The sequence below is a fragment of the Cebus imitator genome, unplaced genomic scaffold, assembly GCF_001604975.1.
Source record: "Cebus imitator isolate Cc_AM_T3 unplaced genomic scaffold, Cebus_imitator-1.0 Scaffold132, whole genome shotgun sequence".
NCBI lineage: Eukaryota > Metazoa > Chordata > Mammalia > Primates > Cebidae > Cebus > Cebus imitator.
In genome coordinates, this window is record NW_016107447.1 from 1,406,448 (window position 1) to 1,419,873 (window position 13,426).

The window sequence follows — 13,426 nt, forward strand, 5'->3', positions numbered from 1 at the left end:
ACCCTATTTCCCAAAAGATTTCTGGGTCCCAACTCCTTAGGGAGAATATGTAAGAGTAGGCAGTTAGTCGGGCTTTGAGGTGCTTGAGGGAGCTGCTGATGGACTGGCGCCCTAAAATTTGGATGAAAGCACTCGGAGGATCTGTGATTCTGTTGTGATTATGTTGTTAATCTGTTCTGTTTCTCTTTGAGAAGTCCGCAGGTGCAGATCCAGAATCCTCCAAGAAATGGTTCGCCAAGATAGAGCTGTGCTTGCTTACCTAGCTTTGTTGAAACAAAAAAGCGGGAAGATGTTGAGAAACATTAAGTTTACCCTGCCTCCACGTCTCCCTTGTGGAGAATACCTTTTAGTTTGCAGTTAGTAATAGGCGGGTAGCAGCTGCCTACCTGGAATATTTTTGAGTTGTGAGTAAATACAGAACACCTGTTTATTAATAATAATCACCTGCTAAGAGAATAAATATGTGGATCAGAATCTGCTCAGGGCCTTCAGCCTGGAATGCTGTCAGCCTCTGAGACTCTCCGTTTGGTAGGCTGCTGGCTCCCTGGATAGACCCACTTTGCTGTTCTATCTGGTGTCTGCCTCTCATTGCCTTCAGCGCTGCCTGGGTGGGGGTCTCCTGGCCCAGTAATCTCCCACGATTTTCCAGCTATACTGGTTCTCTTACTCTTCTTGTCATTCATTAGGCTTGTTCCTGCCTTAGGATCTTTGGACTTGCTTTAACCTTTTTCTGTAACACTCAGCCCCAGATGATGGTGTAGATAGATGTTACACATCATTCAAGTTTTATCTCAAATGCTACCTCCTCAGAAAGTCCTTTCCTGGGCTCCCTCACTCCTGACTTACAATTTTATGAACTTGCTTTATTTTCTTTATTGCATTTATCCATATCTGCAATTATATTTTCTATTTACTAACTTATTTGCTTATTTTCTTCACTCAAGAATATAGTCCATGAGAGTAGACAGTCTTCTTCATCTGATTGATCACTGTTCTGGTTATCTATTGCATGTGTAATGCAGTACCCCAAAATGTGTGGCATAAAACAACAAGTTATTGTCTCTCATGCTGTGGGTTGACTTGGATCTGCTGGTGGTTCTTGCTTGGGTTCTCTCATGAGATTGCAGTCAGTTGGTGGCTGGGGCTTGATTGGGCTTGATGTCCAAGATGGCACCCTCCAAGACTAGCATCTGAGGCTGGCTGTTGGCTGAAAGCTCAATGAGGGCTATTAACAGTAGCACACATAGGGCTTGGGCACCTCACAGCCTGGTAGCTGGATTCTAAGAGGGAATGCTCCAAGAGGCAGGAAATGGGAGCTGCCAGGTCAGTTAAGGCTGCCCCCTGCAACTGGCATGTTACTTCTGCCATATGCTATTGATAAAAGCAGTCAGAAAACTCGCCCAGATTCAAGTAAGTAGAGAAATAAGCTCTGCCTCTTGATGGGGGGTTGTTAAGTCATATTACAGAAAAACTGTGGGTTCGGACATATTGATTGTCATGACCATCTTTAGGAAATACAGTCTGCCACACGGTCTCTCCAACATTCTCAACAGTGTCAAATGTGTTATAGGACACAATAAATATTTGTTGAAGGAGTAAATTACTCCTTCAGGGAGGAGGGAGAAAACTTCCTATAGAAGAAAATTTCCAGTATATAGGTTGAAGCCATTTAATCTTTTTTAACCCTAGTCCTCAAAGTTAGACAATAAAAAATAGAACTTAACAAGATGCTTAAGGAGCATCTTGCAGATCCTGCTCCAAAACAGATTTTTCTTCTATTCTGGGGGAAACTTGACTGTCAGCATCTATGTACTGGCCACTGAAGGTGTTGAGAAAGAAGACTCTGGGGTGAGCTTGATCAAAGAAGGTTTGATAAGACAATGAGCTCCACGGAAGGTTTGTGCAGCATGAAGTAAGGAATATAGCTGGAAATAAAACTTGGGATGGCCAGGCACGGTGGCTCACACCTGTAATCCCAGCACTTTGAGAGACCGAGGCAGGCGGATCACCTGAGGTCAGGAGTTCGAGACCACCTGGCCAACATGGCGAAACCCTGTCTCTATTAAAAATACAAAATTAGGCCAGGCGCAGTGGCTCAAGCCTGTAATCCCAGCACTTTGGGAGGCTGAGGCGGGTGGATCACGAGGTCAAGAGATCGAGACCATCCTGGTCAACATGGTGAAACCCCGTCTCTACTAAAAATACAAAAAAAAATTAGCTGGGCATGGTGGTGCGTGCCTGTAATCCCAGCTACTCAGGAGGCTGAGGCAGGAGAATTGCCTGAACCCAGGAGGCGGAGGTTGCGGTGAGCCGAGATCGTGCCATTGCACTCCAGCCTGGGTAACATGAGTGAAACTCCGTCTCAAAAAAAAAAAAAAAAAAACAAAATTAGCCAGATGTGGTGGCAGGCACCTGTAATCCCAGCTACTCAGGAGGCTGAGGCAGGAGCATCACTTGAACCTGGGAGACAGAGGATGCAGTGAGCCGAGATTGTGCCACTGCACTCCAACCTGGGTGACAAGAGCAAAACTCAGTCTCAAAAAAAAAAAAAGTTGGGATCAGTCAAAAAGGCAGGCTAAGGAGTTCAGGCTTTATCCTAAAGGCAATGAAGAGCCAGTAGACTTTACAGTCAAGGAATTAACTTGAAAAGTGCACTGTTCTTGGAAGATTACCTGGTTTGGTGCTGGACCCAAGGTACTTCAAATAGAGAAGCTCTGCTTTTCACGGTTTTTTTGTGCTGAGACCATGTGTATTTTTTTTTTTTAAATGAGGATTTGGTTTGAACATTATTGCAGGTATGCCATGAACACTTTACTTGTGAGTTAGAAGAGAATGAGAGCTAAGAAAAGGCCACTGGGTTTGGAAATGAGAAACTTGGTTACATCCATATAGGGAGTAAGATATCTTTGGTTACTAGCAAAAGAAACCAACTCTGGCTATTGCAAACAGAGAAGAAATTTATAAAAATGGTATGGGGGATGTAGTGGGCATCCATTCTCCTTTCTTAATAATATCCTTAAGTTAGCCAGAGTTGAATTCTGCTTGCAACCAATAGCACTAACTGATTTGGTTTAGTTCTCAGAACTGAGGGGAAGGTTGAAAGAGCACAGCTTGGAAAGGATGGTAAAGTCAGAACAGAGGTCTTCCCAGGACACCTCTGAATCAGCTCCATACATTTTCAAGTCTTTTATCATTCATTGCTCAAGATTACAATTCTGGGGAAAGCATCTGATTGGCCACTCTGCTTGGGGGAAGAGCAGGCACTTTCATTGACAGCCTCCCTGGCCCCGCCTGTCTTGGGTTGAGGAAGAGTTACTTACCCCAAAGCGAACTCAGGGTGCTTTATCAGAAAAAGGACAAATGGATGCTAGGTGACAAAACAAAATAGCCAATATGCCCAAAGAGAGAGGTTTCCATGGAGTTAAAGGAAGTTTGACTGGGTCCAAAAGTCCAGTAGGAGAGGCCCACAGTATGGTTAAAGACACTGTGGGAAGTAGAAAAGTTCCTTTTTAAAATTTTCTTTCTTGTTAAAGAATAAGTGTGCTAATAACTTCGTTATTACAGAAATCCTAGGATTGCTTTGCAAAATATTCTCTCTAGCTGTTAGATGTGCTGTGCTTACAGGCACATAGTACATTCTGTGTCCTTGTACTTTAACCAAGATATCTGTGCTGGATATGCTCACAGGCATGTCCCAGCTCTCTATGGCTTTTACCTGTTTAGAAAAGTTTGAAGTTGTTAGCCAATCAGGTTTTAGTTTAAATTCTGAGGTCTGGCTCCAGCCAACTGAGATCAGACGCAGCAGTAAGGACAACCCCAAATGCATAAGGAATAAATTTGTGTGTATTCCCTTTATTCTTTGTACTCTTGTGGCAAGATGGCTAGTGAATGTACACTTCCTGCAGCCTGGGAAGTAAAAATTGCGTTGCTGAAAGATCCTTTGTCTCAGTGCTGATTTTTCTTTGTGGCACCAAGCATCTATTTCCAATATCAATTTCCAACAGATACCTTGTTTATTCCTGGAAATTTCATAAATTTTCACCATTAACTTGTTTACAGTCATTTTAGAGTGGACTTGTCTACAGCTGACTGACATCACCTACCACTATAAACTTCCATCTTCCCTTTCTGCTGATTTTCTTCCTCCTCTTCCCTAATAAATATTTTTTTACCACTCATGAAATCATGTTGAAAACTTCATATGCATCATCTATGTTAACCTCAGATAGATCTGTGTGAGTGTATAATATTGAAATAACTGGGACAACCCAAGTAATTTGGCAAAAATCCTCCTTCTGATTTACTAGCTGTGTTTCCTCCATCAAATCACTTTGCTTAGCTGAATCTCAGTTTCTTAACCTGTAAAATGAGAGTAATAATACTTAATCCATAAGATTATTAAATAAATATAAACTAATTATTAAATAAATATAAACTATCTTTCGCCAAACATTTATTTGTGCCCATCCCAGAGGTCACAAATTTAAATGCCCTCCTGGGATCAGGTGAGCACTGTGAATGGAAGTATTTGCAGAGATGGGGGTCAGTGGTGGTAGGGATTATGGGAAACTGGAGGGAATGCTTCCCTCATAGAGAGTAGCTCTACTTAGATTCTGGTTTTCAAAGATGGTCCTTAGCCCTGCAGCACTGGCATCATCTGGAAACCTGTTAGAAATGCAAATTCTCAGATCCTGCCACAGACCTACTAATCAAAACTCTGGGGACAAGGATCCTGCCATATGTGTTTTAACAAGCCTTCCGAGTGATTCTGATGCATGCTTAGGCTGGGTGTGGTGGCTCATGCCTGTAATCCCAGCAATTTGAGAGGCCAGGGCAGGCAGATCACCTGAGGTCAGGAGTTTGAGACCAACCTGGCCAACATGGTGAAAACCCGTCCCTATTAAAAATACAAAAATTAGCTGGGTGTAGTGGCACCTGTAATCAAAGCTACTTGGGAGACTGAGGCAGAAGAATCACTTGAACCCAGGAGGTGGGGGAAGGGAAGAAAAGGGGAGGGGAGGGGAGGAAAGGCGGAGAGGAGGGAATGGGAGGGGAGGAGATAGGAGGGAAGCCTGGGGAACAGAGCAAAACTCAGTCTCAGAAAAACAAAAAACAAAAAAATGACTCTGTTGCATGCTCGATTTTGAGACTCACTGCTCTAGCTAATTGTTGTTACATGTAAGATTGCAGGACTGTGTTGACAGATCTTTTACTTTTTCCAAGAGAAGCTAGAGGTTTATTTTTATATGAAATTCCCTACTTTTAAATGTTGGCAACTAACTTAAAACTTTAAAACATACTGTGTAGTTAATGTATGTGTTCTAGCCAGATTTGCAACCTCTGGTTATGCTTTTTCCTTTAACCCTTGTAATACCTCCAAGACAGTTAGGATGATACACAGTTCATGCAGGAATAAGATGCAGGTCCAAAAAGTGAAGTGTTTCTGTAAGTCACATAGCCAGAAAGAGGCCATGGATGCACTGGCCCTGATTGGACCTGGATGCATTTGGTTCTAAAGCCTCTGCCCTTTTAAACATTGTAAAGAGAATATATAATACTATACCTAGCATAAAGTTTGGCACCACAAAACCTAAACATGTGATGCCATTGGCTGATGAAAATTTCTTCCCCATCCTTCTACCTGGCCCTGCCACCCTCTCTCAGTTTGCATTCCTGTAAGAGAGAGCCAATCAACAGGGTGCCCATAAGGGCCTGGGAGGGGCAAGGCTGGGCAGTTTCCTGGCCCAGGGAGCTGAATAGGTCCCGGAAGAAAGCTGTTGGCAGCCGTGCCCTGGGCTGAATATCCAGTAGCCAGCTGGGTCCACGGACTAAAAACCAGCTGCTCATTTGTGTTCTCTTTGTGCCCTACACTGGGTTTCATTAGCCTGCTATGGGCTGTGTCCCCACCTGCCTCCTGCCTTCATTGTTGACTGAGCTCAGAGTAAATAGCCCTGGTCCCTCCCAACAACGGCATGTCCCCAGTCCCCAGGCTGAGCAGGAGAAGCTGGGGGAAGTGTTCTCAACATCCATTTTGGGGACAGTGGCCAGATGTACTCACATCACCAAACGCTACTCACCTGTCCTTGTCATCCCAGCATTTCCTGCTCCAGACCCCCTCTAGCCTCCAGCAGCAAAGACCTCCTGGGGCTTCCAGAACCTCAACTAACTGGAGCAGGAAAGATGTTTGAAGGCACTTCTTGCCTAACTCCCTGGGTAACTCTGTTTTGGCACTTAACACTCTGAATTCTAAAGCTTGATTTACACTTATCGGTCTCCTTACTCACAGGAGACACTAATGTACGGAGCACTTACTCCATTTATCCAGTGCCTATCATGGGTCAGACCTGGAGTCCCTGTGTCAGTCAATGTGGATCTACTCTATGCTCTCAGTGAGTACTGGGTTGTTCCATGGCAGGAACATTGCATTTGTGTTCCCACTGAAGTCTTAGATAGGTGTCATTTTCACAGATGACATGGCAGCTCAGATCTAGGAAAGGATTCATTCAAGGCCCCTCAGATGGAAAGTGGTGGAGGTGGGAGTCAGACCCCAGGCCCTGTCACCCCTTCAAAACCCGTGCTGGAGGGCCCCTTTTGACGACTTTCTCTTCGCCAAGTGTCTTGCCCTATAAATGTCACGTAGCAGACACCCAGTGAATATTTACAATGGAATGGAAAAACTAAGGGCCTGGAGGGAAAGGCCTGGGTTCAAAACTTTGTTTGTGCAGCTTTGCATGGGACCTTGTGGTGGAGGTGGGGTCCTAAATCCCTGAACACCCAGTTCCTTTGTCATATACAGCTGAGAACAGTAACTCCCAGGTCAGAGGTTTGCTGGGATGATTCTTTGAAACAAGGAGCACAGAGCCTGGCACAGTCAGCCCTGATCAGGGGCTGGTAGGACCAAGAGAGGGAGGCAGAAACACATACCCAAATGCCTTGAGACTGATAGGCGCTTTGCCTTCCTGGGCCTATTTCTGCTCAGGTGGGTTCGTGTGTTAATTACAAGTGCTATGTCTCCGGCCCCTACGATGGGCTCGGCATGACTATCTTAGCCCTCCATCAAGGGGGATCTGCCTTCTCATCTGGCTGACCCCAAATCGAACCCTTTAATCCGCTTGCTCTACTGCCTCCCTGCGGGCCCTGCCCTGTCCTCCTCAACGTGGGGAGGGGACATTCTGAAGAAACCTCAGAGCGTTGGAATAGAAACCCAGGAGCCCTGGTCCTCGGCTCTCAGGCCCCAGGAGGGAGGAGTGGACAAGGGTCCGGCTGCGGCTGGTCCCGTCCTGGAAGCTGCGTAAGTTCCTGGTTCCCACTGGGGCCAAGAGTGTTACCTGATCCCGGGGCATTGTGAAATGGCCTGAGGTGGCAGCCTGCCCGCACGCGGTGCCTGCAAAGCCCTCTACCCTCCCCTTCCCCGCTCGGCCCCGCCCCTACCCCACGCCCGCTCCCCTACGCGCGGTTAAATCCCCGCTCCTGAGCAGCGACTCACACCTGCACCCCGCCCCGGCGTAGAACCATGCCTGCCAGTCGCCTTGGCCCGCTAGCCGCCGCCCTGCTCCTTGGCCTGCTGCTGTTCGGCTTTACTCTAGTCCCAGGTGAGTGGGGCGGGGAGCGGCCCGGCGCCCAGAGGGGCAGAGCCACCAGCGAGCGCCAGGATGGAGCCAGGCGGAGGCGTAGCCTGTGGAGGCTGGGGAAGTGGGAATTCCTGGGGTGAAAGTGGAGGAGGGGTCCCCTGGGGCCTAAGGATGGTGACCCTTGGAGCCTAGGATGTGGGGTCCAAAGTGCTGGAGGTGGAGAGACCTTTGATGGCTGAAATTTGGGAGGGTTCTGTGCTGAAGGCGGACACTCCGTGGGGGCAGTGGGCAGGGGGTTGGGGTGCTCTGCTTTGACCTCGGAAGCTCCTAGACACTCAGCTGTGCGGGGTCCCCTAGGGCTGAGATCTGAGGGCTCCAACGCCAAGGGAATAGAGACCAGGAGCCCTGGGCCTTGGCTCACCGGCCCCAGGAGGGAGGTCAGAGGGAGGTGTGGACAGGGATCCGGCCGCAGCTGGTCCCGTCCTGGAAGCTGCCTAAGTCCCTGGTTAGGGAGCTCTTGCACTCCCGAGGGTCAGGGACCCGAGGTCTGGAAGTGGGAGTCTCTGGGGGCTGTAAGGGGACTCCTAGGACCAGAGGCTGAGAATTCCTTGGAGTTAAGGTTTGGAGCAGGAGGTGGGCATCCTCGGAGGCTGGCGCCACGCCCCACCCTCGACTGTCCCGGGCCTCCCCTCCCAGGCACAGGAGCAGAGAAGATGGGCGTGTGCCCCGAGCTCCACGCTGACCAGAACTGCACGCAGGAGTGCGTCTCCGACAACGAATGCGCGGACAACCTCAAGTGTTGCAGCGCGGGCTGCGCCACCTTCTGCACTCTGCCCAATGGTAACCTCAAGGCGGCAGAGCTGGGACGGGACCGGGCGGGGCGGGGCCGGCCCCGGCCGCTCTGGGCTGGAGGAGGCGGGAGCGCCCGAGTTCCGGGAACAGGGGCGCCCTGGAACCGGGAACCCCCGGGAAAGTCGAGGCAGATGAAACCAGATCCCCCAGTGCTCTCTCTCGCACGGCCCCGGGGGAGACAAAGGCGTCGTTGAAGCGCAGCCAAGGGGGGTCCGCACCCTTAGCTGGATTCGAGTCTCTGGTGCATGACCGGCTTCCGGGCACGCACAGCTGAGACATTGTTCCCCGCGGCCTGGGGACCCGGGGCCGCAGTTTCCTTCTCGGACAGGCCAGAGCCTGTCCTGCGGGAAAGCCCGGAGCCTGGGGCGCTCACCTCTCCTCTTGGAGTCCCTCTCTGGGGGACTCCCCCAGCCCTGAGGGAAAGACTGGGGAGCGCCTGGCCTGGCAAGATTTTCCCCAATTCCTCTGTCCAGGCGGAAAGGAACTTCACAGATTTAGGCAAGTGCCCAGCTCATCTTAGAGCTGTGGAAGGGAGCATCAGCGAGAGAAAAGTGTGCCTGCCCAAGGTCACACCGCCAGCTCACTAGGGCTGCAGGAGCCCTAGTGAGGGTTCAACTTTGGCCTTTCGGGCCGACTGGCTGAGCGATTGGAAGAAAGTGAGGATTCCTCCCTGGACAATTTATCACCCTTCCTTGTCCTTGTCTTTCAGTCAATCTCTTCCCCTCTAAGGATTGAGTGAGCGCGAGCTGGGGGCTCCCTCAAAAGTGCTTGCTGGAGCTGCAGTGTCTCCACCAGGCTGATGAGAGCAGGCAGTGGCTTAGACAGCATGGAATCTCAGCTTCTCGTTCTCCAGAGGGAAATGCTGAGGTTTAGAGGCAGGGATAGGACCTGGAGAAAAACAAGGTACTGCAATGATGGTCTTTAACTAGAATTTAGCCCCGGTGACTTTTCCTCTTCGTTATTTCCCAGACGATGCCAGCACAGGCTGGCAAGGTTTGTAGTAAGCCGATCAGCAGGGAGGTGGGAAGTGGAGGGGGACCGGCAGCCACCAAGGGCAACATCCAGGTCAGGAGGCCCCTCTGGACCAGGGAGAGGAGGATCAGGAGAGAGGAAGATTTGGAGAGAATGCTGGTGGCAGGCAGATGAAAGAGGTGGAGGAGGAAAGGGGCGGGTATTTGCTGTTTGATGGATGAAGAACTTGTTCCCTTGTCTCAGATGGAGGGACTGGGGCAGGAAGAGGGACAAAGTCAGATGGCCTCCTGAGCCAGGGAGGGAGCCTAGAGGTTTGAATCCTAATTCTGCCATTTTCTAGTTGTGTGATCCCGAGCAAGATGCTTTATCTCTGTGAGCCTCTGCTGTCAAATGGGAATAACTCCAAACTTTATAGAACTAACACGAGGGCTAAATGAAATAATGCATGTAAAGTGTCTGTTAGTGAGAAGATGCTCTACACACAGTGGCTTGTTTTCATCATTAATGGTTCCCTGTTTATTCCCAAGGCAGACCAATATTGAAGGCTCCTACCCCTTTCAAGAGAATGAATTTCTTTGTCCTAGGAAGTCAAGACTGTCAGTCACTTAAAAAATCTTTTTTTGAGATGGAGTCTCTCACTCTGTTTTCCAGGTGTAGTGCAGTGGCATGATCTTGGCTCACTGCAACCTCCGTCTCTCAGGTGCAAGTGATTCTCCTGCCTCAGCCTTCCAATTAGCTGGGATTACAAGCATATGCCACCACACCCAGCTAATTTGTTTGTATTTTTAGTAGGGGGGAGTCTCACCACATTGGCCAGGCTGGTCTCAAACTCCTGAGCTCCAATGATCCTCCCACCTCAGCCTCCCAAAGTGTTGGGATTATAGCCATGAACCACCACTCACAGTGATCTGGCCACTTTCATTGTCCTCTGCAGCTAATCGCCCTGTGTTTTACACACAAAAACCTGCACATGAATGTTTCTCGTAGCTTTATTAATAATTGCCAAAAGTTGGAAGCAACCATGATGTCCTTCAGTTGATGAATGGATTTGGCTGGTTAGGTCTATGGATATGAGTGAAGGTTATAAGTGTGTAACCCCTCACATGTGTACTCCACTTCACCCTTTACATGGCAGCATAATGCTTAACCATGGCAGCAGCAGTTAACACGTAGACTCTGGAGCTAGATTTCCCAGGTTTCAAATTCTGCCTCAATTCTATGTGACCTTAGGCAAATTACTTAACCTCTCAGTGCCTCAGTTTCCTCATTTGTAACACAAGGAAATATTGACAGATCTCGCTCCCCTTTTAGGATTATTGTGAGAATTAGAAGATTTAATGTATGTTAGGTGCTTAACATAATACCTGGCATGTAGTAAGAGCTAATTAAGTGTTCACCATTATAACTTCTCATTATTACTACAGAGTAGTTTGATCTTTCAGGGAGAAATAATATATGTTTGTCTCCACTGCTTTCACAATAACCCCATGCTGTGAGTAGCACTGGTTCCACTGATACCTGAAGACATGGAGGCTCTGTGAGATTTCTGGCCCTAGGCCATGAAGTCCCACAAAGACAGAGCTGGCACTCAAGCTGAGGTCCTGTGATTCCATTTGGGAGCAGGAGGAGGGATTTGCAGGTGATCTTCCTGTGCCTCATGAGGGCAGCTCAGGTGCCCCAGATGGACTCAGGCAGGCAGCTCCACTGCATGTGAAGCCAGTGAGGGGCAGGTACAAGATCATCTCCCCATACCCCTCTGTTCACTTACCCTTACTCCTTTTTCTCCAGATAAGGAGGGTTCCTGCCCCCAGGTAAACAGTGTCTTTCCCCAACTCGGCCTCTGCCAGGACCAATGCCAGGTGGACAGCCAGTGTCCTGGCCGGATGAAATGCTGCCGCAATGGCTGTGGGAAGGTGTCCTGTGTCACTCCCAATTTCTGAGGTAAGTGAAGGGGAGAGAGAAAGTGCTTCAATGGCCAGGCGTTGTGGAAAACAGGAGAACACGTCGCCCAGGCAGAGGGAAAGGGAGGACAGTTGCAAGGACAGCTGGGAAAGACATACCAGAGGGTGACCCTCAGCCCGTTCTAAAAGAAGAGTGAAAGGGGGTAGTCTGATGAGCCTCAGTGGGGAGGCAGTCTCAGGCAGAGGGAACAGGATAAGCAAGAGCTGGCTGGTGCCCTTGGGTTGAAATCTCGTGGTTGTCATGTGCTACTTTTAACAATTTCTCAGCAAAGGAACCTGAAGATAACTGATAGAATGCAATAGTGCACAGATGAGACCACTGAAGCCCAGAGTGCAGGTGTACTCTTAGTGCCCGAGAGGGAACTATGGTTTCTCTAAATGAAGCTATGGTCTCCCTGGGGCCAGTGCTCTCAGATGCCAACTGCATGGGTAGTCTTTGCAGTCAAGAAGACCGGGTTCAAATGTTAGTGCAGACACAACCTTTTCACCTCCCTGAGTCATAGTTATCTTGGTTATAAAATGGGGCTAAATAAGACCTAATTGATCATCAAGTCCCATTTTAAGCTAAGAAATCAAGGCTTGGGAACTTCCTGATAGTAGAGGGATTCTTTTTTTCTTTTTAATTTTTGAGATGGAGTCTTGCTCTGTCGCCAGGCTGCAGTGCAGTGGCATGATCTCGGCTCACTGCAACCTCCACCTCCTGGGTTCAAGCAGTTCTCCTGCCTCAGCCTCCCGAGTAGTTGGGATTACAGGCATGCGCCACCACACCCAGCTAGTGTTTGTATTTTTAGCAGAGAAAGGGTTTCACTATGTTGGCCAGGATGGTCTTGATCTCCTGACCTCGTGATCTGCCCACCTCGGCCTCCCAAAGTACTGGGATTACAGGCGTGAGCCACCATGCCCAGCCTAGTAGAGGGATTCTTAGGGAGAGGAATGGCTATGGCCCCTCAGGAAAGCCACACTGGACAGCTGGGACCAGATGCCTGCTAGTGATGGTCTGAAACAGATGTCTAGAACCTGTAGAAAATGCAAGCAGAGCCCCAAGAAGGTGAGGCTTTGCTACGTGGGTATGTGGGATGGGGTGGGCCTAAGGAGCTGGTCCAGGATTTAACCTGAAAGTACTCTTGTCCTGTGGATATTGTTGTTGATGGTATTATGGTTTTCTTCCTCCAGCTCCGGCCACCACCAGACTGAGCAGTGGGGAGGGAAAGTTTCTGCCTGGCCCTGTATCTGGTTCCAGCCCACCTGCCCTCCCCCTTTTTTGGCCTCTGTATTCCCTCCTGGGCTGACCACAGTTTCTCCCTTTTCCAACCAATAAAGTAACCACTTTCAGCATGTTCTGTCTGTGTCTCCATCTCCCCTGACTTGAGTTGAGGTGGATGGGCAAGTGTTGGGGGTGTGACCAGCTCATCCAGGCATGAAGTCCAGACAAGGATCGTCCGGTAGGTGTTAGCACTCTCCTGGTGGATCCTTGCACCAACCCTGTGAATCTGGTCATTATTCCTCCACGGGGATAGATGAGAAAACAGAGGCCCAGACAGGTGATGGGATGCTTCCAAAGTTGCTCGGATTTATTGCGGGGGGTGCTGATGATAGCAGCAGCATGCACCAGACACGGTGCTGGGAGGTTTGCTTATGAGATCCTCTGGCTCCTCAGAACAGCCCCCTGCGTAGTTAACAGCACACCCCGGTCATAGACCTGGACTCCAGGAGATTACTTGCCAGTGGCCACACAGAAAGATGGCAAAGCCAGGATCCCTTCTTATTGATTTAAGTCAAAGTTTTATTTTGTATAATCTAGTCATATGCATCAAAACTTAAAAGATTTTTTTAAAAAGTATATACAATGAAAAGTGTCTTTTACCCTTTACCCCCTGCCTCCACAAGAAAGTTATTTATTTATTTTTTTTAGACAGAGTCTCTCTCTGTCGCCCAGGCTGGAGTGCAGTGGCACAATCTCAGCTCACTGCAACCTCTGTCTCCCAGGTACAAGCAATTCTCCTGCCTCAGCCTCCTTAGTAGCTGCGACTATAGGCACTTGCCAACACACCCGCTAATTTTTGTATTTTT

General features: G+C 48.9%; 1 protein-coding gene across 2 annotated transcripts; it reads left to right on the top strand.

Moving 5' to 3' along the window:
- Positions 1–7,442: 7,442 nt before the first annotated feature.
- On the top strand, positions 7,443–12,691 carry WFDC2 (WAP four-disulfide core domain 2). Of its 2 annotated transcripts, XM_017541231.2 has the most exons (4): positions 7,443–7,592; positions 8,268–8,411; positions 11,184–11,336; positions 12,530–12,691. In XM_017541231.2, the coding sequence occupies exons 1-3, from the start codon at positions 7,514–7,516 to the stop codon at positions 11,333–11,335; spliced, it is 375 nt and encodes a 124-aa protein (XP_017396720.1). In that variant the 5' UTR covers positions 7,443–7,513; the 3' UTR covers position 11,336; positions 12,530–12,691. The 2 variants fall into 2 exon arrangements, with proteins under 2 accessions (XP_017396720.1, XP_017396721.1); XM_017541232.2 differs by lacking the exons at positions 7,443–7,592; positions 8,268–8,411 and adding an exon at positions 8,456–8,867.
- Positions 12,692–13,426: the final 735 nt, after the last annotated feature.